Genomic DNA, 24,517 nt, shown 5'->3' with positions numbered 1-24,517 from the left:
TGTTGCGTGTCCCCCCTCCCAACCCCGCCCCGGGGACTCTTCGGTGGTCTTCCATCAAATCAACTTTGACCCCAGTGGGAGACCAGATAGTAAATCCACTTTGTCCTCAGACGTGGAATTTATTTTCTTTCTTCACTTTCATTGTGAAGCTGATTCTTCAATGTTGAGAATTCTCTACCTGCCTTTTCTTGGTTAGGGGGGTCACGGCTGCCTCTGTTGGACAGGGGGTTCCGGGCAGGAGTGGAGGAGCCCCATGGAGCCCCAGTTCTTTAAAACGGGAGGGGTAAACTAGTCTCCTCATAGATTTGTGGAAATACTTAAGTGGGAAAAAGTTATGTGTGTGTGTGTATAAGTATGTGTAAACATACATTCACTGCATATGTATGTATGTTTATGTACACGTACCATATATAGACCATCTGTGGATGTATGGGGCTTAGATGGCACCCAGCACATCATAAGCCATAAATGTTACTGTTGAATCTTATCATCACCTGGGACTTTCCCTAGTGGTTGGCTTTCTGTGGCAGGGGACTTGGGGTATCCAAGTAAATGAAGTGTGACCATGAGGTAAAGTGACTTTAAAATCTCTTTGCACTCACATATCCCAGTGAGTGTGGAAGGTTACCCAGAAACCTTCATTCATTTCTTTAGGAAGTCATAGAACAGAGTGGATTCCATTCTCTACACGTTCACAAGCGCCAATCTCCGATGGCTCTCTGCACCACCGAAAACCATGGTTGCTCAGGCTGGTTCATGTTCCCAACTTGTGCAAACACTTTCACTCTCTTGGGCTTCCCTGGTGGCTCAGATGGTAAAGAATCTGCCTGCAATGCAGGAGACCCGGGTTCAATCCCTGGGTTGGGAAGATATCCTGAAGAATGAAATGGCCACCCACTCCAGTATCCAGTATTCTTGCCTGGAGAATCCCACAGACAGAGGAGCCTGGCGGGCTACAGTCCATGGGGTCGCAAAGAGTCGGACACGACTGAGAGACGTAACCCAACACCCACCTCTTACGTAAAGGGAAAATGGAAGCTCTCAGATGAGAACTGTCACCTTCCCAGTCTCTTCCAGACAAACCTGCTCCCCTGAGCTCGCCTCAGCCCTGCTTTTCCCTGTGGAGAAGTCCCTTCCTGCTGCTCATTTTGATTCCAGCCCCACCTGCCTCCTCAGGAAGCCGAGCTGCCCTCTCTTGGTTATTTAAACTTTCCCTGACAACTGGCTTTAAACACCCTCAAGTCTTTCAACACAACAACAACAAAAAAGGAGAACAAAAAAAATGCTGAATTTGACTTCTTTCTTTAACCCAGTCACCAGCAAGCTCCCCAGGTATCACCAAAACATCCACTAATGAGACAAAGCCGAGGGCGCCAGCTGCTGCCCTGGCCGGGAGGAGAGAACAGCAGTATCCGGAATTCAAAACCAGGAAGACAAGGTCAGAGCTTGCCAAGAATTGCAAGTTTGGTTTGATGAGGGTATCTCAGGTGGGGAGTAGAATCAGGTAATCATGGATCAGTTCAAAGAGCCGGACACGACTGAGCGACTGAACAACAATGTTGGATCAGAGTCCCACAGTCCAGGCCGGGCGGGGATGGCAAGGTGAAGGGACTGAAAAATCTTTAGGGACAAACAGGTGATGCTTTTCACAGAACAGCTGTCTTGCGGGGGAGGTTTCCGTAGGAAACACTTTGCTTGGGAGTCCCCTAAGAGTAAAGAAACGCCAAAACAGACAGTGGAAGGGCCCTGCCTTGTGACTTGTGACTTCAGGCAGTAAGGTGTAGTTTCACTTCCCTCTGTCCAGGCTGAGTGCGGGTAAAAGGTTTGGTTCTCAGCCTCAAACTTCTGCCCTAGCTCCTTCCTCCTGTTCATGACTCTACTTCTCAAAAACCCCCCCAAAACAAGAAATAAACAAAAAAGCTCTTCTCTGCCCGCTGATGCCCCTTCCTCCCCTCCTACTCATTCCTGCACCTGCCTTGGGAAGCAGGACTCACTGAGCCAAGCCTGGATGCCACAGAGGCCTCATTATCTCCCTGTCCAGTACCAGAGGTCAGCGCTTGGGGATAACTTGGGTTTAAAGAAGCAGCAAGGCGCCTAGCACCCATCTGCCACCTCTCCCAGATCCTGAGTCCCAGAGGGCAGTCAGCACCAGTGTTTGCCCAGCAGTGGGGACAAGAAAGGAGCGACTCCCTGGGAGTGAATCGGGGAGAGTCAGTGAGTGAAATTCTATGGGAATCAGGAGGACACTTCCGGCTGAAACGAAACAGACAGGCTGGGAGCAGGAAATGGAATCAGCACACAGTGCATTGTTGCAGAAAGACACTTTCTTGTCATGTCTCCGAGTCTCCTGAGATCTGAACTCATGCCTAGGGTCCATCGTGGGCAAAAGCAGTCGGTCTCAGCCCTTGCCTCTTACTCCAAGCTCTGCAGCCCAGGGCCTGGCTGGTCTGACTCAGGCCAAGCTGGTGAGTGGAGCCTGGAACTCTGGATGAAATTGACCCAGTGGCCAAGGGTAGGCTTTGCTTAAGGGGTTCAGTGAGCAGAAGGCCCTTCCTTGACACTAACCGTGCCCCCACCTCAGTCTCGGGGGGTAAAGTGCTGGCTTCAGGTCTTTATCTTTCCCTCTTTAGCCTTCAGGAAAGTGACCTTTTGTGGGAAGGAGGAGGTGCTGGGAGAGCGTCTGAAAGTCAAGGTGAAACAGGACTCCCTGTGTCACTGGGCTTCTCCAAACTCCTTCCAAGAGGTGACTGACCACCTTCCAAGAGGTGACCTCCTGCCCGGCCTCCACCAGGTAAAGATGCTTCGAGAGCTGGTCCCTGCACCCTGCCGCACTCCTTCGTATCCACCTTGCTCTGGCCTCCACCACCACCCTCTTCTCCCCCAGCTGGTGGCTGAGGCAGGTGGCTCCTTGCTGTGTCTCTGCTCTGCAGCCCCAGCCCACCCCTCCTCGCCTTGCTCAGAGCTGTTCCATTTCCCTTGGATTTCTAGGGAGCTTGTTCACGCTCTACACCCCTGACCATAGATAGCATGGCCTCCTGATCCTCTGAGGGACCATGTAACCCAGCTGCACCCCAGGGCTCTAGCAGCCAGCTGCCCCATGGGATAGGACTCATCTCATTGGACTCACAGGGCCTCTGATGATCCCTCCACCTCTACCCTCTGCCTGCTGCCCTCCCATCACCCAGCTCCTCTGAAGGGTCAGGTGCAGACCTGCCTTTACCCAGCTGCCTGAGCACAACAGTCAGAGAGGTGTCCCTTCCTCCACACTTGTGCCTTGGACACAATTTGGTGAGTGAAGCTACGGCTGAATCGCAGCCTCCCAGCACCTCCTCAACTGGGCACCTGGGCAGGGTGCAGCCACACAGCTGTGCCCTACATGGAGACGCTGGGTCACCTATCCTGGGAACCCAAATGAGTCAGTGTACCTTCCTTCTCTGGTCCTAGACATCATATCTGTGCTCCAATAGCTTCCCCTATAGAGCAGGACTTTTTAATTTTTTGCTAACTCAGTTAAGTTCAGTTATAAAATTGATGATGGCCATTTATGGAGCACCTACAGGTATTTCTTGTAGCATCTCATTTGAGCCTCCAGAACCCCTCTGATGGGAGGTATTAAGGCCCCTAGCAGCCAGCAGAGAAGGCAATGGCAACCCACTCCAGTATTCTTGCCTGGAAAATCCCATGGGCGGAGAAAGCCTGGTAGGCTGCAGTCCATGGGGTCGTGAAGAGTTGGACACGATGGAGTGACCTCACTTTCACTTTTCACTTTCATGCATTGGAGAAGGCAATGGCAACCCACTCCAGTGTTCTTGCCTAGAGAATCCCAGGGACTGGGGAGCCTGGTGGGCTGCCATCTATGGGGTCACACAGAGTTGGACACTTCTGAAGCGACTTAGCAGCAGCAGCAGCAGCAGGCCAGCACCCTTCAGTGGCTGGCTGGAGGTCCCCTGGTCTGCTGGCCCCAGAGTCTTCTCCTTTGCTTCTCTGCTTTCCTTTCCCAGGGTTGCCCCCTCTCGACTTTCAACTGGCTGCTGCTGCTGCAAGTCATCCTTTCTGACCTGGGCCCTCCTGTTTCTGGCTGTTGCTCTTCCCAAAAAAATCTCTTGCCAGCTGTCTCCCCTAGAAAACTGCTCCTGCCTCCTTCTAATGGGCTTCTCTGGTGGTTCGGACAGTAAAGAATCTGCCTGCAATGCAGGACACCCAGGTTCAATCCCTGGGTTGGGAAGATCCCCTAGAGAAGGGAACAGCTACCCACTCCAGTATTCTGGCCTGGAGAATTCCATGGACAGAGGAGCTTGGGGGGCTATAGTTCATGGGGTCGCAATGAGTTGGACACAACTGAGCAAGCATGTGTCAAGCATCATCACATGCTGAGAACAGCCTGCCCAGGGGGGTGACTCTTTCATGATGCTTTATTTGACGCAAGCAATATTTACGTGGCAAATTGCATGTGCTAGATGCTGTGCTGGGTGCGTAGGGGTATGGCGGCTGATACCATTCCTGCCCTCATGATCCCTGTGGTCTAGAGTAACAGTTAATGACTGTGAAAGGGCCTCTCTGCACCTCTGATGCGGGCCCAAGTGCTGTACATGACGCCTGGGGGCCGAGGCACAAATTGTCTCCAACAGCTCGTAACCCCTAAGCCATTCCTTGGCTCTACCTTGTGAAGTGGGTCTCGCTGCCAGCTGATGGCCTGCCCGAGGTGAACTTGGCTTCGCCTCAGAGCAAAACAAATGTGCATTTCCTAGCCACACACTGACCGGAGGGACAGCAGCCAGGAACATGCGGAGCAGAGGGGCAAAGAGAATTTGTGTTAATTGTACCGCCTGTGGAAAAGCCACACACATGTGCACAATGAGAAGCTGACAGATTGAACGCTGGCGGACACCCACCCTGGCCATGTTACCCTCACCGTGATCTTTTCTTTTCTTGTTTTTTATGTGGGCCATTTTTAAAGTCTTTATTGAATTTGTTACAGTATTGTTTATGGTTTTGGTTTTGGTTTACCGGCCACAAGGCACGTGGGATCTTAGCTCCCCAACTGGGGATGGAACCCGTACTCCCTGCATTGGAAAGTCATCTTAACCATTGGACCACTGAGGAAGTCCCCTTTAATTTTGCGGGGCCCTGGTCATGTTACTGGAGGAGACCCAGGTTCAATCCCTGGGTCGGGAAGATCCCCTGGAGATGGGAATGGCTCCCCACTTCAGTATCCTTACCTGGAGAAGTCCATGGACAGAGGAGCCTGGTAAGCTACAGTGCATGGGGTCACAAAGAGTTGGACACGACTGAGTGACTTTCACTCACATGCTTATATGGAGGAATTGTACCTCTCAGATTTTCATGCATGCAAATGTCCGTGGAACCTTGTTGAGATGCAGATTCTACATGTGTCACAAGGCCCCAGGGGATGCTGACGCCCTGATCCTCAGACCACACTTTGAGCAGCAAGATGGAAGGAGATGATACATAGCACCATCCTCGCCAGGTGTGTCTTCAGGGTTCAGTCAGCCCTGTTTTTGCAGACTTTCTAGAATATCTATCTAGAAGTCTTGATGCAGTGTGGGTTGTCAGAGCTAGCACTCCCTGCTTGGGCAGTAAGAGGACCATGCCCTTCAATGATTATTTTCTTCTCTTAGAGCTTTTTGGCTCATCTGTTGCCTTGCACTTGCCCTCCTGGAAGCCACGTTTACACTCGCGTTGACAATATGTGACCCAGATTTATCATGTGGATGTTTCCTCCCCTGTCGGGCCCTCAGCTGGGACCTGGCCAGCAACTGTCCTGACAGCCCCCAGATGAACTCAGGCTGTCTCTGGAGGAGGGGAGACCCCCAGAAACCTCTCTCTTTCAAGAACTCCTTCTATTGCTGGACAGATACTTCAATTAATGGGTAACAGAACTACTTGGCTCAAACCTGCTCAGTCCCAGCCCACCCCGCCTCCTCACGTGCAGACTGCAAGGGAGCCGAGAAGGCTTCAGGGAGAATGAGTTATAGAGGCAGCCAGGGTGTGGGGGGTGAGGGCTGGCCATTCAGTACTGCACCGGAAATGTCTGGGAGAGACAGTTCAGCGGTGAGGGCAGTAACCAGACCTATGTGCTGCTGGGATACGCAGGGGACTGGCACCTTCTGCCACCCCTGTGCCTGCATCAGCAAGGCAGGGTTGTGCTATGGAGCAGTTTGTGTAGGGTAAGGGGTGGCCCCAAATGGGCCTGCTGGGTGGACCACAGAAAGAACGGAGGAGTTTCTGATCAGGAAAAACAGCCAAGGAAAATAAACAGCTTTGTGTTGTGTGTGGGTTGCTTGCTTGAGGGTAGGTTTGACTGAGCAGGGGGAGGGTGTGGGTAGAAGGGAAAGGAGGGACCCTACTAAGTGTCACTGGGCTGAGGTTCCAAGGCTTTTAGGGGGCGGGAGACTGACCCTTCCTGGCAGGGCACACAGCGGGGCCCATGGCTTCGGGACAGGCTGGCTGCTTTACTGGCTTCGGGCTCTAACAAGACTTCACAGTCAGGCCATCAGAAGAGAGGCACCCCTGGTCCACGAGGCCAGGCTGGGGAAGCGAAGTCAGGTGGAGCGGCTTCCTGCTGTCCGACGGGCACATGGCTGTGGTGGGCTTCCCCACACACGTGGCCTTTGGGAGAACTGCAGGGGCTTCAGGGAGCCCTTCAGGGAGCAGGGCCTGCAAGGGGCCTGAACTTGCTCCTGTGGTTGAGGGTAGAAGGGGGCAGAGCCTCAGGATCTTCTAGAATAGTCTGCCTTCTCTCCACACAGGCTCAGGCTGCCTCCACGACTCTGGACCAAAGGCCGAGCGAGGATGGGAAGTGACTGGAAGGCGCCAAGTCACAGGGAGGCTCCAGCAGTGACCCTGGTCCCCTAGTCTCCACCTGGTTCTCCCTTCCCTTCAGAAAGCTCATCAAATGGACAGGAAATAGAGAGACCTCTGGACAACATCTTTTGTTCTAAGCCTCCCGCCCAACTAAATTAAAACCAATAAACGCCTCACTTAACAGACCCACAGGTCAAAATAAACTTTTAAATTAAGTCTTAAAAAAAATAGACCCACAACTTTGTAAGTCTACCTTCTAAATGCCCAAATCCAAACTGGCCCAAACCGAAGAATGTTAGCCTGACTTTAAGACAGGGGGAGGCTGCAGGGTGTAGCCCAACACACGTCTGAGCTGGTGGCCCGTGTCACCCATTGGACGTCCCCCCAAGCTTGGCAGGAGACTCAAGGTGGAGGGACGGCAGGCAGCCACCTGGAGGCAATTTCTAAATGCAAGTGACCTGGCTTCTATGTAAGGCCTTGCACCTGAAGAACTTCCCTGGTGGCTCAGATGGTAAAGAATCCACCTGCGATGCAGGAGACCTGGCTTCAATCCCTAGGTCAGGAAGATCCCCTGGAGAAGGGAATGGTTACCCACTCTAGTATTCTTGCCTGGAGAACTCCAAGGACAGAGGAACCTGGTGGGCTACAATCCATGAGGTCATAGAGTCAGACATGACTGAGTGACTAACACTTTCAACTAGTAATTGACGAATCAGGCCAAAGAGGTCACGTTCATCATACCTCTTGACAAAATCATCTCACAACTGAATGCAGTTAAGGAAATCTGTTTGCAAAATATTTAGGACTAAACTTGGTTGCATGTCCTGTGTGCTCTCTGCCTCACCACTCTTTGAATTCCTCCAACCTGTGACTGTCAGATTCTTTCAAACCCTGCTAAGTAAAGCTGGGTACACTCTGTTCCCCCATCATCCCTTCTCTGGGATGAGATGCTCTGAATCTGTATGTGGGATTGACGTGGAGCTGGTGGCATCTGCAAGGCAGGGTGAGGGGTGACTGCTGAGACTTACATGTCTACACATACATGAGTAGAGAAATCATAAAATATTTTAATTCTCTTTTTGCAGGGCCACAGGCTTCCTTGTGTCAGGTGAATCCCAGCAGGCACCTCTCTCTGGCAGCTACGAGGTGATGACATGTTGAGGGGCCTCCGTACAGGTCGCCCCAGTTAATCGGTACAGGTCGCCCCAGTTAATCGGTACAAGTTGCAATGAAACCTCTGCACTAACAGCCCCGGGGACATGGTGACGCTAAGAGTTGCTGCCTCTTTGATTGACTTAACCTCAGCTCAAGACGCAGTTTGTCTCAGCTGTCAAAAAGTCTCGAAACACCAATCATGCATCTTACCCCTATTCTGGATTTTATAAAACACTTTATATATATACATATATATATAGATATAGATAGATAGCACAAGAAATGTGCCTGCGATGCACTCTAACATAGAGCACAGGAATACACCCCACGGAGCCCAACCCCAGCGTGTCCACAGGAGAAAAGTGCGAAGGTTCAATGCACACACGAGGTGTGACAGTGGAAAGGTGCAGAGTGCCGCGCCACACCTCTCCACGCGGCCCATCTGACGGTGACAGCTTGTCACCTCTGTCCCGCTAGTGGTGATGGGAGCAGGAACAGAAACTCTGTGATTAGGATATCCATGTGGTTTGGAGAGAGTGATGGTTATCCAGAGATTTATCTAGAAATAACTGTTGAAGGTCAGTATGCCTCCAGGCTGGGGTCCGCGGGTGGGGCTGGCTTTGCAGGTGGAGGCTGATTTGGCATCTCTCAAACACACAGACTCTCACACTTCTCCATACACTCCTCCGAGGGAAAGTGCACTTCCAACAGCGGCTACAAAAATAGGTTGGCACGCTCTTTTGATACAGTGAGGGAATCTTCTAGAAGCTTTCCCCCTACTTCCACAAATTCTCTTCCCGGATCTGCTCTAGAACTTCGCACTCCGACTTGGAACGGGTCCAGAGAGAAGGCCCTGGACCACGCCTGCAAGGTCTGGGTGTGGCTGCGAGGAAGTCCCAGAGGGGCCAGCAAGGGACTTGTACTCGTGCTAGGGGGCAGCCATCTTCTGGACGGGTCTCCCCTTCCTGGTTGAGCAGTAATCTGCTCACTGCCCATCTCGTCTGGCCAGATGAAAGACTCCCTGAAAAGTTCCTGGTACGGCTTCTGTACAGAAACAAATGTTGAGAGGAAAAAAGTTTGCTATGTTGAGCTCTAGTTTTGCATTTCCAGTAGTAAGGCGCTACCACTCCGGGCTCAGAAGAAATGGTCCCCGGCCCTCCCAGGAGGCCTGTGCTAGGAGCTCTGGACCAGGCGTCTGTAGTGGGGCATAACTTCGTGCTCTGGGAGGTGAAGGGCAAACTCCAAGGCCACCAGCACTGGGAACTCAAAGGCAATTAGTTCTCGTCGATTCAGCCGGAACTTCTCTTCCAGTTTCTGCAAAAAAATGTAAGAAAACCAAAAGGCTTTTAACCTTGAAATAAAAATCCTAGGTTTTCTCCATGTGTAGTCTCTATATCCATCAGCCAGCATTTACAGAGAACCCCGTTATGGGCAAGACTGTGGAGGAAGAAAGGGAGGTGTCAGCTGTGTTTCCTGCTCGCAGTCCTAGGGCAGAAGGACTCATACCTCCTGAGGATTCACAGGCTGCCGGGAGCCTGACATACATCCCATGACTTCATTTAATCCCTCAATAATCTTACGGTGTCAGTGGTTTTTCAAATTATTTATTTATTTATCTGGCTTCACCAGGTTGTAGTTGCAGCATGTGGGATCTAGTTCCCTGGCCAGGGATCAAACCATGGCCCCTTGCTGTGGGAGCATGGAGTCTTAGCCACTGGGCCACCAGAGAAGTCCCTGAATACACTGAATTTTAAAACAGGCATGCATATAACTGTCCAAGAAGGTCAGTGTTTCCTTGCTTTGATGACATTCTACTTTAAAAGCAAGGACATCGAAAAGTCTACAAACAATAAATGCTGGAGAGAGTGTGGAGAAAATGAACACTCCTACATTGTTGGTGGGAATGTAAACTGGTACAACCACTATGGTGAACAGAACGGAGGTTCTTTAAAAAACTAAAAACAGAGCTACCATTAGACCCAGCAACCCCATTCCCGGGCATATACCCAGAGGAAATCATAATTCAAAAAGATACATGCATACCAGTGTTCACTGCAGTGCTATTTACAATAGCTAAGACATGGAAGCGACCTAAGCGTCCATCAGCAGAGGAATGGATAAAGAAGACGTGGTACACACATACAATGGAATATTACCCAGCCATAAAAAGAAGGAAATAATGCTATTTGCAGCAAAATGGGTGGACCTAGAGATTGTCTTACTGAGTGAAGTCGGCCAGAGAAAGACAAGTAACATGATATTGCTTGTACGTGGAATCTAAAAAAAATGCTAAGGTTCATTTGTACAAAATTTACATTACGTACAAAACAGAAAGAGTGAAAACAAACCTATAATTACCGGGGGAGAAAGGAAGGGAGTAAGGCAGTGGGAGATTTTGATTGACATATACACACTACTTCATATAACACAGATAAATTACAAGGACCTGCTGTATAGCACAGGGAACTCTACTCAATACTTCTGTAATGGCCTATATGGAAAAAGAGTGGATACTATGTATATGTGGGGGCTTCTTAGGTGGTGCTAGTGGTAAAGAACCTGCCTGCCAATGCAGAAGACATAAATGATGCAGGTTCGATCCCTGGGTCGGGAAGATCCCCGGAGGACAAAAAGGAAACCCACTCCAGTACTCTTGCCTGGAAAATCCCATGGACAGAGGAGCCTGGTGGGCTACAGTCCACAGGGCTGCAGAGTCAGACACGACTAAAGTGACTTAGCGTGCACAAACGCACAGACTGTGAATAACTGATTCACTTCGCTGTACACCTGAAACTAACACATTGAAGATCAACTATACCCAGATAAAAAATTTTTTTTAAATAAAAGAAAGATATTACCACTTAATCAAGCCCATGCCCTTCCCCAAAAAGGAGGTGGCCGAGGTCACAGGAGGCCAAGGTGTGTTGAGCCAATGTGACTGATGGACACTGTTGGTCACAATGCCCACAAGACCCCTGGCCATCACAGTGGCTTCTGTGGCTTTTAGAATAAGCTCACCCCTCTCAGTGCCTGAATATGGATTTTTATGGCCAGACCCAATACTAGGGATCTCCCATCTCTCTGTTCTAAGACAGCCCAAGATGTGGGGTCTGACATTTGCTGCAGAAGGGCCAATCTCATGGTCCTGGTCCCTCAGCTGGTACTAAAGATCAGAATTCTCCCAGGCAGGGTCACCAGTCAGGCTTTCTGAGAGACCAGTGCTGGCCTGGAGCATGTGCTCCCACTCCAGCCAATCAGGACTCAGGCCACTTACGTCAATTAAATGCTTGACTTCATGCTTTTTGAGGTCGCTTCCGATTTTGGCCGCTAAGAGCACGCAGGCACTGGCACAAAGCTTCCGGTTCTGTTTGTTCAGTTTTCCCTTGAGGGCGAGCTTCTCAAAGTAGACAAAGGCCATAGCCACCGTGGGCTCCTCGAGGCCACAGTCCTCCTGAGCGAGCTTCCGCATCTCTCGTTTCAGGCTACAGAAAAGGGGGAAAGAGGGAAGAGTCTTGTTAGAATATGGAGTTTCAGAGGACTGCAAAGAAAAAGACTATCCTGTCTTGAAAGCATCTTCTCTTTCTCAATCTCAAAAGGGTGATGTGGAATGGGAGTCGATCTCTATAAGCAAGATTTATGTTATATGTGGGCAACACACTTAAGAGATCAAACCAGTCAATCCTAAAGGAAATCAACCCTGAATATTCATTGGAAGGACTGATGCTGAAGCTGAAGCTCCAATACTTTGGCCACTTGATGCAAAGAGCCAACTCCTTGGAAAAGACCCTGATGCTGGAAAAGATTAATGGCAAGAGGAGAAGGGGGTGACAGAGAATGGGATGATTGGATGGCATCATTGACTCAATTAACATGAGTTTGAGCAAACTCCGAGATAGTGAAGGACCAGGGAAGCCTGGCGTGCTGCAGTCCATGGGGTTGCAAGGAGTCGGACCGGACTCAGTGGCTGAACAACAACAACAGACTTAAGTCACTGGGACTTTGAACCCTTCTCTGTCGGTTAGCCTGTATCAGACCATGTCGGTTCAGGACCATGGTGAACTCAAGTGGACAGCTGAGGGTCTGGAAATGGAATAGAGCCGTTCACAGTGACAGGAGGAAACAAAGGTCATTCCAGAGAGATAGTCACTGAGATAAATTAGGTACTTGGTATCAGCTCTGCTGAAGATCACTTATGGCCACTAACTATGGCAGAAGAGGCCTTCGACTAAGAGTGCGGCAACCAGGGGAGGGAGGCCCCCGAGGGAGGGGACATATGTATACCTATGACTGATTCATACTGATGTATAAGATTGTAAAGCAATTATCCTCTAATTTGTTCTTGTTCAGTTGCTTGGTCATGTCCAGCTCTTTGTGACCCCATAGATTGTAGCATGCCGGGCTTCCCTGTCCTTCACCATCTCCCGGAACTTGCTCAAACTCATGTCCATTGAGTTGGTGATGCCATCTAACCATCTCATCCTCTGTTGCTCCCTTCTTTCCCAGCATCAGGGTCTTTTCCAATGAGTCAGCTCTTCTCATCAGGTAGCCAAAATTAAAAATAAATAAAATTTTTAAAAAAGGGTGCAGCAACCAACATTCCTATGAGAATTGCCTGGCCAGCCGACCAAGTATGAATAGTTAATTTTTCTTACTTCTTGACTCGGAACATGCCAGAATCAAATCAGTATTGGGATACGTACTCACATGTAGGTTGGCACATGTTCCAGCACGGTATTTGTGTATAGTTTAGCCTCCATTACCTACCACACACACACACACACACACTCTCAAATCTTGGCACACAGTCACCACAACACAGGTCAGCTTCTCTCCAGCCCAGCAAGACCGGCAGATGTGGGTCACCGCAAGGCCGATCCAATCCTCTGCAGGGGAAATTGGGGCCTGATTTTGCTTTGGCTGTTTTGCTGATGGCTTACAGATAGGGCTTGGCTGTCACCTCTGGACGGACGACTGTGGGTAGAGTTATCTCAAACCCTATAATGCCAGCTCTTTTCTGTTTTGCCTGCATTTAAGGAAGCAGGGGACCGAACGTTTCCTATTCTGACTTTTCCATAACATAAATCTTACTGAACTGTGAGCCACAGAGAGTATGAAATGATTCCTTCATGAGCAACCTCCTCCCCCACGCCCAGATCCTTGTCAGCTTGTGTCCAGCCTCCCTCGGCTCTCACACTTGCGGGCGCTGGTCAGCCAGCATCGGACGAGCCTCTTTAATTAGAGCTGAACATGACCTGTTTCACTTCCCCAGAACAACAGAAGAGCCGGCATACAAAGAGTGAGCTGAGGATGTGCTGGGGGAAGGGCCTGGGGGGAAGTTCAGGTGGGGGCCCAGCCCCAGTGTGCGTGTGCGCTTGGCTGTGTCCGACTCTTTGCGACCCTCTGGACTGCAGCTGGCCAGGCTCCTCTGTCCGTGGGATTTTCCATCCCCACCTACCTCCGAATTTTGCTGAGTGTTAACTTAATGTGAGGGAACTTCTCCTTGAAGGTCTCGTTCATGTCCTTCTTGAGATCGGAGGGCTTCACATAGTCAATCACTGTGGTCTGAAACAGATCGGGCCATGTGAGTCACTCCTTAAAATACGGGTCATGGGTCATAATCACGTGCAAGTCACAGCCAACTTCTAACACCCCCACCACCAGCAACAGGGAACCCAGGCCAGAGCCATCTCGAGGGCTCCACCGGATGCAGGAGCCCGTTGAGGCAGGACCGCTGCAGGTGGATGGAAACAAAAGCCCAGTCATCAGCAGGACCCGGCGACATTTAGAAACCCTGGCCGCCAGAGTCAGTGCCTGGCAGACAGTCACGAGGTTTGTGATGATGTGAGCAGGTTCAAGCAAACACACTCCATCTTTCGTTGGGTGCCAAAGCCGGGTGAGTCCCCAGTGAGGATATTCCAGGAGCTGGAGGTGGGATGGGGGATGACTGGATCTCACCCATCTGTCTTACGTGTAGATACATGCAATGCTTCTTTCCACCTTTTTTTGGTGTATGGGATACTAGTTCCCTGATCAGGGATGGAAATTGGGCCCCCTGCAGTGGAAGCATGGAGTTTTAATCACTTGAACTGCCAGGGAAGTCTCAGCACAACACTTCTCTTGAAAGAAGCCTCCCACTGCCGAAAGAAAAAAGTTTTCAAGTGCCTTCCAGCCACCCTAACCTTATGGAGGAGGAAACAGAGGGTCAGAGAGGTGACCAAGCTTGTCCCCACTGAGGAAGGGCGCACTGCTTTCCTGTTCTGAATCAGACTGAAAGAGTAGTGGTTAGTAGCAGCCAGGAGCAGCTCCAGGCGGCTGAAGGTGGAAAGGGTTGGGGGGCAGAGGCTGGAGGCTCCATGTCCAGTGAGTCAGGCAACTTGCAAAAAGTGGCTTAACCTCCCTGAGCCTCACCCTCCTCTTTGCTGCAGAAGATAAGAATCTGCTTCACAGATTTCTCTCAAAGACCAAACAAAGAGAACCCAATGTATCTAAAGCACAGTGGAGAATTTTATCGAGAAGACAACAGGGAGATGGCAGCCAACTGGGCTGTGCTCCTGTTCCACTGCTGCTAAGTCACTTCAGTCGTGTCCGACTCTGTGCAACCCCATAGACCGCAGCCCACCAGGCTCTGCCGTCCCTGGGACTCTCCAGGTAAGAACACTGGAGTGGGTTGCCATTTCCTTCTCCAATGCATGAAAGTGAAAAGTCAAAGTGAAGTTGCTCAGTCGTGTCTGACTCTTCGAGACCCCATGGACTAAAGCCTACCAGACTCCTCCATCCATGGGATTTTCCAGGCAAGAGTACTGAAGTGGGGTGCCATTGCCTTCTCCGCCTGTTCCACTGAGTCAGTGTCTAAGGGCGGGGCCTTGCTCTCAGCACTGTGATCTTGCCCAGGTGGTTTTTATGCAAATCAGATCCTCCTTTGCCTCGCCTGCAATGTTACTTCTGCAGGATCATCTTCCCTATGTCCCCAGGTGGACTTGCCTAAATCCTAGTCATCCCCCTTCGCTATACGCTATAGCTTAGATAGCCAATCCCCTTCCAGACACCGCGCTGTCCTTCCCAATTCCTTCGCAGCTAGGATTCCACACACAATTCCAGTTCCTCTGGGGTGACGCACTGGTGTTAGAAAGCAGAGTGGAAGCAGAGGCTGGGCTTCTGTTCTTTCTGCTGCCAAGAGGAGTGGTGGCAGAAGCCCTGGAGTCCCAGTTTCCATTCTGTGGGTGTGGACCACAGCAGGGCAGCATGGATCCAGAGCTGGCAGCAGTGGCAGCGTCCTGACCATGCAGGTGGCAGGACTGTCATATCTGGAGCTGATGGCTGGTGCACATTCCCCTGGTGACCTGGTTCTGCAGTACAGTTTGGGGATCATTCCTGAAATCCCAATTCAGGCTGTTTCATCAGCCTCCCCAGTGACGACAGGCCATTTAGTACCCTGTAAAAAATGCCTTTCTTCTTAAACTAGCTTGAGTGGATGCTGCACTTCATAACTGAACCAGCAGACACTGTCCTCGTTGATGGCATTTACCCCTATTGTAACACGACATCTCTGGAGGGACATGGGATGACAGCAGAGCTGTTTCCCCTAAAGGCACTAATGTCATCTCTTCACTGCAGCCCTGGGGACCTCCCACGCCACTTCCTGACCAGCTCTAGCTTTAAAACAACCCAGTGAACAGCAACAACCCAGCCCAGCTTACAGCCTTGAAGGTGGGGCCAGGAGGGCTCAGGCCATCCCAAGTCTGGACCTCACAGGAGAGGTCCTTTATTTTTACACACAGCCTCATTCTAGCTCTTGGGGGTACAGAGCTAGGGGCTTATTTTTCCTGGTGGCAGGATGAGTGGATATGTATATTTGTTTCCACACTGGACACTTGAGAGGAGGGTAGAGGGAAGGCCAGTGAGTTGATGCTATGAGACCCTTGGCCCCCAGTGAGGGCTGCACATGATCAAGCCCTCAAATTCATTTTCTTGGTGGCAGAATTCTGAATCCTGGCTCTGCCACCCAAAGTTGCAGAGGTGGCCTTCTCTGATGCCTTCTGGGGGAGGTTTCCAGCCACTCGACATCTGGGCACCAGTGCAGGCGGTTTCAGCTCCCTGTGCCTGCTGGCTTCCTCTGGCTTCTCTGTCACATGCTTTACGTTGATGGTTGCCGGGCACCAGCTGTGCAGGCTGCTTGCGATCAGGTGCTTGGGGCACGAAATCGTGGTGGCTGCATGGGCGGCCCCCAAAGTGACAGTCTGCTCCCAGGCCCTTGCCCACACAGCGTGCCTGTGGGCCACAGTTCCAGGCTGGCCCAGGCACCAAGTACAGGAAGACTTGCTCAGAGCCCAGGAAGACCCTGCAGTCAGATTTCAGAGGACAACAGGCCTCGCTGTCCTCAGCCCTGGTTCCCTTGAGGGAACACTTTCTGGGAACATAGCAGCTATGGTCCCGTGTGTCTTGAGGGAGCCTACGACAGCCTCTAGAGGCTGACCTCCCCACATTCCCTCCTCCTTCCTAGAGACAGCTGTCCTCTTCCCAGTGATGGGGGTGAGCCGAGGGGGCAGTACTCAAGGCTGAGTTGCAGTGCGACCCCAGCCACTCACTTGTTCTGGCTCGTGTGTGTATGGTATGTGTGTGCGTGTGCACGCTCAGTCATGTCCAACTTTGTGACGCCATGGAATTGTAGCCCGCCAGGCTCCTCTGTCCATGGAATTTTCCAGGCAAGAATACTGGACTGGATTGCCATTGCCTTCTTCAGGAGATCTTCCCAATCCGATCCAGGGATCGAACCCTTATCTCTTGTTTCCTGCATTGGTAGGCGAGTTCTTGACCACTAGCGCCACCTGCGAAGCCCAAGCCTCAAGACAGAATGAATTAACCAGGAGGCCCATGCTTTGTTCCAAGTCGCCTCTCCCTCTAATTGCATTGTTTATAAAGACTCGCACCCAGACCCAAGTCTGGGTTTTGCCACTGCACGTGCATTCCTAGGAATCAAACTGCTAGTAAATGGGCTGTGGGCCCCTCCTGGCCTGGGACAGAGCAGGTGGCCACTGTGTTCAGTGCCATCAAATTCCCGGCCAGGGAATTGGCCAAGTGCAGGGGTCCTTGTGGCCCCAGCAATGGCCAACAGCTGGGCCAGGCAGGCTATGTGAGGGACAGGCAGCGCCATCCTTGGCACCCACAATTTGCAGAGGAGGGGTGAGAGATGGCTTCTGTGTGCTTTCTCACAGCTGCTTGGTTGCAGGGACGCTGTGTGTGCACAGATGCAGAAAGAAGAAGGGAGGTCAGCTGGGAGGAGGAGACCATCCAAAACGCAGAAGGTCCAGGGGTATGCAATTCAGAAAGGAGCCCTGCTGGGCCTGCCCTGCCGGGTACAATGGCAGAGTTAGGGAGGCCAGCCTGGGGGCTGATGCCCGCACCCCTTCTGAGATAACAGGAAAGGGCGGTAAGGCCACAACCTAGTGATCCAGTTGGAAGGATCTACCACATCTACTGGAGACGCTGAGACACCTTTGCTTTATTCAGAAACAAAGGCTTGACTCATCCTGAGAGAAGGGAGGGAGCCTCCATGAGGAGCTAAATGTGGGCCCGGTTCTGGCCCACAGCAGCCGCCACGATGTCCCAAGGTAAGGGTCTCTCGGGGTGAGGGTAGGGGGCAAGCAGCGGGGAAAGCGAGGCAGTGTGTCAAGGGGGGCACTTGGCCCAGGAGCAGTGCTGGAATGAGGGGCTTGGAGCTAACAGGTTGCTGCTCTGATTCCCAGAGAAACAACAGAAAAGGTGCTTCCACCCGGGGCCTGGTAGGGTCCCCTTCCTTCCGCCTCCACTTCCGGGCCTCACGTCTCCCTGGGAATTCTCAGGGCAGCTCTGAACAGACGTGAGCTTGCAGTTGAAGCTGCTAGTGCTCGCCTTTGGGTCGGAGGAGCCCCCGGGGGCAGGAACATTCCAAAGGAGCCAGGTTCCAGCCGCAGGGCTGCCTGTCACCCAGGAGGCACGGGTGAGCTGTGCAGCCACCCCTTCACCCTGAATCTCACTTTCCAGGGCCTGTGACTCGGAGGATACAGGCAGTGATGGGTGCAACTCTTTTGACACCTAGAGCCACGGCCTCCACAGCACTCACCCGCTGTCCACAGGGCTCCAAGGCCAACTGGGCATCGGAAAGCAGACATGCCGTGCTCGCTAAGGAAAGCGGAGCCCCAGCCCTGCATGACATCTCTGAAACCACACACAGCTGGGCATTCCAGCTGCTCTCTGTTTACGCCTTTTCCCTGTGCTGCGTGCTCTGTGCTCAGTCCCGTCTGACTCTCTGTGACTCTGTGGACCGTAGCCCATCAGGCTCCTTTGCCCATGGGATTCTCCAGGCAAAACTACTAGAGGGGGTTACCATTTCCCCCTTCAGCGGATCTTCCCTGACCCAGGGATCGAACCCACATCTCCTACATTGGGAGGCAGGTTCTCTACCACTGTGCCACGAAGGGAGAGGAAAGCAAGTCACAAAGAAACTTCAGGAATGAGGGCACAGGCAACACGGCCTGGGGCTGCATTTGTTGCTATTTCTACCCACCGATTTCAAACACAGGATTCTGGATCTAACCTCTGTCCTGTCCCCTGAAGGGGAGCAGCTCTTCAGGCTCTCTCACTGAAATGAAATGCATTGCTTCGAGGAAAGCCACACAGGGAAAGCTGCCTTTGTCAGAATTACACCATCACGTGGGCTGGGCAGGTGTGCAAAGCATGTCCACAGTCTCAGATATGTGACAGGCATTCACGTGGTACCACAGAAACTTCTAGAGTCCTGCCTCCACCCTGTAAGCCTCAGGCAACCACTAATGTACTTTCTGTCTCCATAGACTTGCCTATGGTGTATATTTCATGAAGATGGAATCATGCACTGACACTGTGGAGATGTGGCCCCCGAGGTCACACCCAGCCAGCTTGCATTTGGATGTACTTCTAAATACTCGCTTCTTAAGACGGTGGTCAGAGCATGAGCTGATGCCCGTGTGTGCAGTGTCATGGTCAAACTCATAGTGTGATAATCGAAAATCTGACACAAATACAGAGAAAGGGAGCAGATGCTACAACACCTTGGGTGAAACCTAAAACAATGTTTCACATTAGTTTTACAAGAAAAAACAGATTAAAAAAAACCCAAACCACAATACTGATGCATGCTGCCACATAGATAACCCTTGAAAATGTAAGTGAAAGAGGCCAGAGGCAAACGGCCACATGGTTGCACAATTTTGTGAATATACTAAAAACCACTGAATTGCACACTTTAAAGAAGTGAGTTGTACAATACGTGAATTACTATATAACTAATAAAGCTCTGGGGCTTCCCAGATGACTCAGTGGTAATGAATCCGCCTGCCAATGCAGGAGACACAGGAGACTGGAGTTTGATTCCTGGGTCGGGAAGATCTCCTGGAGGATAAATGATAATCCGCTCCAAAATTCTTGCCTGGAGAATCTCATGGACAGAGGAGCCTGGTGGTCTACGGTCCATGGGGGTCGCAAAGAGTTGAACATGATTGAGCAGCTGAGCAAAGCAAGAGCAAAAAAAGCAAACAAAAAAAAGAAAAAACCCAAACCCAAAGTGGAAAACAAAACCCACCATGACACAATAAGGCATTTTAACACTTAACCAAAAGCCAGCAGGCCTCAAAGCCCCACTGCTCAGTGTCTATGCAGGTGACTGGCGGGGAAGTTCCAGGGCCCCTTTCAATCTCCAGAGAGGCCTAGCAATGGTATGTTGGTGACGCTGAATCACTTTCCTTAGAGAGGGTCTCCCAAATTAAATAAGCTCCAGGCACTCTGAAACCTGGGGGCCTGGAAAGAGCCTTGCAAGGGAGGGGCCCTTGGACTCAAAACTGCTTTAGCTTCTCAATAAATCCACCTGCAGACAGGTAAGTAAGTGCCCACATCACCCAGAGAGCTTTCAATGAAAAAGAAATAAGGAGGGAAAGCAGAATCCAATCTCATGGAAGGCTGGGTTAATCTGCCTTTTATTGCTTTCTATTCCCTCCTGCTCAGCATCTCACACTGTCCTGAAAAATTAAGTTCTAAGATATATTCCCATAAACCTGGGGAGATGCTGAGATGGGAGGAGGGGCTTTTCTGGGAGTCTTTAGAATGTAATATTAAGTAAATCAAAGAACAGGCACTTTACCACAGAGGTCAAGCCAAGGGATGTCCTCTTGAAATGCAAATATGCTAAGTCACTCAGTTGTGTCCAACTCTGCGACCCCATGGACTGTAGCCTGCCAGGCTCCTCTGTCCATGGGATTCTCCAGGCAAAAATACTGGAGTGGGTTGCCATTTCCTCCTCCAGGAGATCTTCCCAATTCATGAATCAAACCCACATCTCTTGCATCTCCTGCATTGGCAGGCAGATTGTTTACCACTAGTGCCACCTGGGAAGCCCCTGAGATGTAAATATCTACAGACATCATAAAGGTTGCAAGTTGGCATCCTTTCTGATGTCAAAACAGTTCGTGAGAGCTACCTTCCTGAGAGAGGAAAAGGATCCAGAAATCCATTCACAGAACATTAATTTTTTTGGCTTTATCTCAATCAGCTCTTTCACTCACTTTCTCCTCTGAATTGCTCTCCACACCCATAAAGAGGAAAAAAAAAAAAAAAAGCCCACTACCAACGTGGCTGCCAGGTTCTAATGATAAATAACCACTGTCAAGGGAAACGTAAATTACAGGCCAGGAGGCACACAGGGCAGGAAGCACTGGTTTGGGGAGCGGGGGTGGAGGGCGCTGGCCCTCCCTCTCCTCATTGAGAAACCACCACGAAGCTCAGGCCCTACAGGAACCTGCTTGCAGCCAGCAGACTCGACAGGCTTGCGTGCTATCTTTTTTTAAAAACAAACTTTTATTTTATATTGGCGTATAGCCAAATACAAATATTGTGATAGTTTCAGGTGAGGACAAATGGACTCAGCCACCATGTACACATATCCATTCTCCTTCAACAGATTTTCATGTTCTGGCATCATCTTCTAGAAACTTTAAGGCCAAAACCCAGGCACAGCTGCAATCTGATTTCCATCCTGCCCCAGGAATTTTTTTTTTTTTGGTTCAAACTTCTTTGCCCTTTCACAGTGGCAAGTATTGGGAGTGACTTGCTTGGATCAAAGTTTAAAAACACAACTGGAACTAGGAATGCAAGGCTGGCTTCAAAGGGTTCCTCTTAAACTTTGTAAATAACAGCCTTCTTTCTCAGCCTCAGGGAATGCTCAACTCTGGAACCCTCCCACTTTGGGGGATGTCCCGTTGGTGGTGATGAGTGGCCCTTTTATCGTCTATGGAGAACAAACGTGAACCTTCAACTACACCCTGGTTGGTAGACATCACCTCCACTATGACTCAGAAAGCCCACCCCCCAGGTATTTACCCAAGAGGAATGAAAATCTATGTCCACAGAAAGGCTTGTATGGGAATGTTCATAGCAGCAAGATTCATAATGTCCCTAAATGTAAATAATGCAAGTGTCCACCAAAAGCAGAATGGACAAATAAGTGATGGTGTATCCATACAGTGGAACCCCACTCAGCAGTTAAGAAAAACAAACTGCTGATTCATGCAACACGAGTGAATCTTACAGATATTAAGTTGTGTGAATGAAGACAGATTTTTTTAAAAAGCACATATAGACAGGACACGATTCCGTTCCTATGAAGTTCCAGTAGAGGCAAAACCAACTTTGGTGACAGAAGTCAGAATGGCAGTTGTCTTTGCTGGGAGCAGGCATGATGCAGAACAGGATGGAAAGGGGAGAACTTTCTTTTTTAAAAAAATTAATTAAAATTTAAAACATTTTTTGGCCACACTGCATAGCTGGATCTTAGTTCCCTGACCGGGGGTTGAACCCATGTCCCCTGCATTGGAAGCACGGAGTCTTAACCACTGAACCACCAGGGAAATCCCGAGGGAACTTTCTAAATGGACAGATGTGGTCAGAGTGGAGGATGGAAAATTCATGGAACTATACACTTTCAATGGATACATTTGATTAAAATTACATCTTAATATGAAAAGAGAAAAACAATGACTGCTGCATGATTTAATGGGGTAAAAGGGCTAGCTCGTCACTGTGAAGGTAGCTTGATTTTGTAGAGGCCACATCAACACCTCATTCCACACGTACAGGACCACCCCAAAACCCGGAACAATCCCTGGTTCCTAAACCTGGGCCTCTGCTGGGCTGACTAAACTTAAACTGCGCTGGGTGCCTAGCAGGGTCAGGCCTAGGGTGGCAGGACCTCAGCGGCCTTGGAGGCTGATATTTAGGGAGGTGGGTGGTGTTGCTCAGACGGTCAGCCTGTGAGGGACTTGCTAGTCTCTTGCCCAAACTCCACAGCTGGGAGCCAGGGAGGGGATCAGAGGGGCTGGGCTCACAGGACTTCCGTCTGCCTGCAGGGGCGCCCTGCCAATCACGAGGGGTCACCTGTGTCAGTTCTTCCTGCCCACCTACAGACAGGTGCCCCACACCCTCAAAGGGGGCCCTCAGCAGCCTGGATCAGGTAACCCTGTCCACCTCGGTGTGGGTGTGCTCAGTCGCTTCAGTCACGTCTGACTCTTTGCAACCCCATAGACTGTAGCCTGCCAGGCTCCTCTCTCCATGGGATTCTCCGGGCAAGAATACTGGAGTGGGTTGCCATCTCCTCCTCCAGGGATCTTCCAGACTCAGAGATCGAATTTGCATCTCTCACGTCTCCTGCATTGGCAGGCGGGTTCTTTACCTCTAGCACCACCATCCACCTTAGTGGATCCAGCTTGACGCCTATTAACAAGTGCAGCTCTCTGTGCAAGGGGTTAAGTTAATGGATTAAACTTGTCAGGATCATCAGTTTATGGACTTTCCCGTGTGTGTGCCTGTGGGTGTGCACGTGTGTGCTAAGGGTGGCAACTGTTACTGCTCAAAATACCCATTTGACACAAGGTCAACCTCTCGCACACCTCAGGCTGTGGCGTGTGGGGCCTCCCTCCTGAGCCCCAGCAGGCCGGCGCCTTCTCTCACCTCAGCGTTCACTTTTGATCCACTTCCTCAGGGCAGCCTTCCTGGAAGCCTCCTTCCAAGTCCTGACCCGTCCTGTAAGTCACTTCCCACCACTTTTCTAGGATGATTCTCTCCTTGCCCTCCTCACTACAGTGACTTGTCTGACTTCTCCACTCACTCTAAGGTCGAGGACAATGGGGGCGGTGGCTGGTTTTTCCTCTGCTGTAGAAGGTAGCACCTGGCCTGGGACACAGTAGGGCCTCACAGTACTGGTCGAATGGACACATTCTATACCTGTTACCCAACACACAAAATAAAGCGAGCAAACCCAAACCCACCCCCCGCCCCCCACCCCACTCCTTCTCCTGCAAGTTCAATGCAAAAATTCTGGGTCTAGCAGACCTAGAATCCATGTCTACTAGAGAGGAAGTCTCTAGTAGGAGACTAGGCTGAGCCAGGCTGAGGTTCTTTATAACCCTCCACATGCACATCAGGGTTGCAAAGTAGATGTGCCATATTTTATTAAAGATGTTATCAATATCTGTGGCCAGATCAGAAAGACATATAGGTCTTATGAAGCTGGCCAGGCAAGTGCAGCTTCAATTTCATTCCCTAAAAAAATGGACAGTGACAGGAAGCACAGGCTACAGACTCAATGTGGTGAACTGAAAAATGACCCACGTGGGATCATAAAATGAGGGTAGGACATATTAATATATGCTGACCTGGCAGGCCGTCTACCACACCGTCCAGGAGAGGGGAAATGATCTGTGTGCACAGGTGTGCCAGCATAGACTGCAGCCCAGAACCTCACAATTAAATCATTTAAGGAAAAACAAAAAATCAGAACCACACTGGCCAGACACCAGACCTATAAAAGTAAAATTCGCTCAGTCGTGACCAACTCTTTGGGACCCCATGGACTGTAGCCCACTAGGCTCCTTTGTCCATGGGAATCTCCAGGCAAGAATACTGGAGTGGGCTGCTATTTCCTTCTCCAGGGGATCTTCCTGACCCAGGAATTAAACCTGGGTATCCTGCACTGCAGGCAGATTCTTTCCCATCTGAGCCACCAGGGAAGCCCAGACTCCTTTAAAAGGAGTGAAAGTCACTCATTCGTGTCCTACTGTTTGTGATCCCATGGACTATACAGTCCATGGAATTCTCCAAGCCAGAATACTGGAATGGGTTGCCATTTCTTTCTCCAGGGATCTTCCCAACTCATGGAACCCGGGTCTCTCGCATGCAATTTCTTTACCGTCTGAGCCAATAGGTCATAGGAAAAAAATAATCATACATGGCCCTGGTTTTGCCTTTTGTGTTAAGAGTTGGAGAGTAAGGATGGGAGAGAGTAGCCGGGGCAATTTTAAACAAGATGCCTTTGGCAATTCATCCTGGCTCAGTGTAGCATTTTAGAATGATCTCTGAGCTATTTGCCAAATTATTAATACAAGAGGATCTATGTTGAAAGTATCAGTGCGGGCTTGCGTTCTGCCTGGTGCTTTTCTGACGTCAGCTACTTGCCAGATGCTGGCCAGATGGACAG

At 50.5% G+C, this 24,517-nt stretch overlaps 1 protein-coding gene across 1 annotated transcript in view; it reads right to left on the bottom strand.

The window, feature by feature from the left end:
* Nucleotides 1-8,186: 8,186 nt before the first annotated feature.
* CABLES1 (Cdk5 and Abl enzyme substrate 1) overlaps nt 8,187-24,517 on the bottom strand; it is a 116,943-nt gene continuing 100,612 nt past the window's right edge. Inside the window, exons 8-10 of the mRNA XM_010828918.1 lie at nt 13,436-13,542; nt 11,255-11,462; nt 8,187-9,294 (exon numbers count right to left, since the gene is read on the bottom strand). Coding sequence (XP_010827220.1) covers nt 9,154-9,294; nt 11,255-11,462; nt 13,436-13,542 — 456 coding nt within the window. The 3' untranslated portion in view covers nt 8,187-9,153. The remainder of the gene's footprint in view (nt 9,295-11,254; nt 11,463-13,435; nt 13,543-24,517) is intronic.

The sequence above is a fragment of the Bison bison genome, unplaced genomic scaffold (genome assembly GCF_000754665.1).
Source record: "Bison bison bison isolate TAMUID 2011002044 unplaced genomic scaffold, Bison_UMD1.0 scf7180017864498, whole genome shotgun sequence".
NCBI lineage: Eukaryota > Metazoa > Chordata > Mammalia > Artiodactyla > Bovidae > Bison > Bison bison.
Note: the sequence above shows the minus strand (reverse complement) of the source record. Positions and strands in the feature narration are given on the sequence as shown.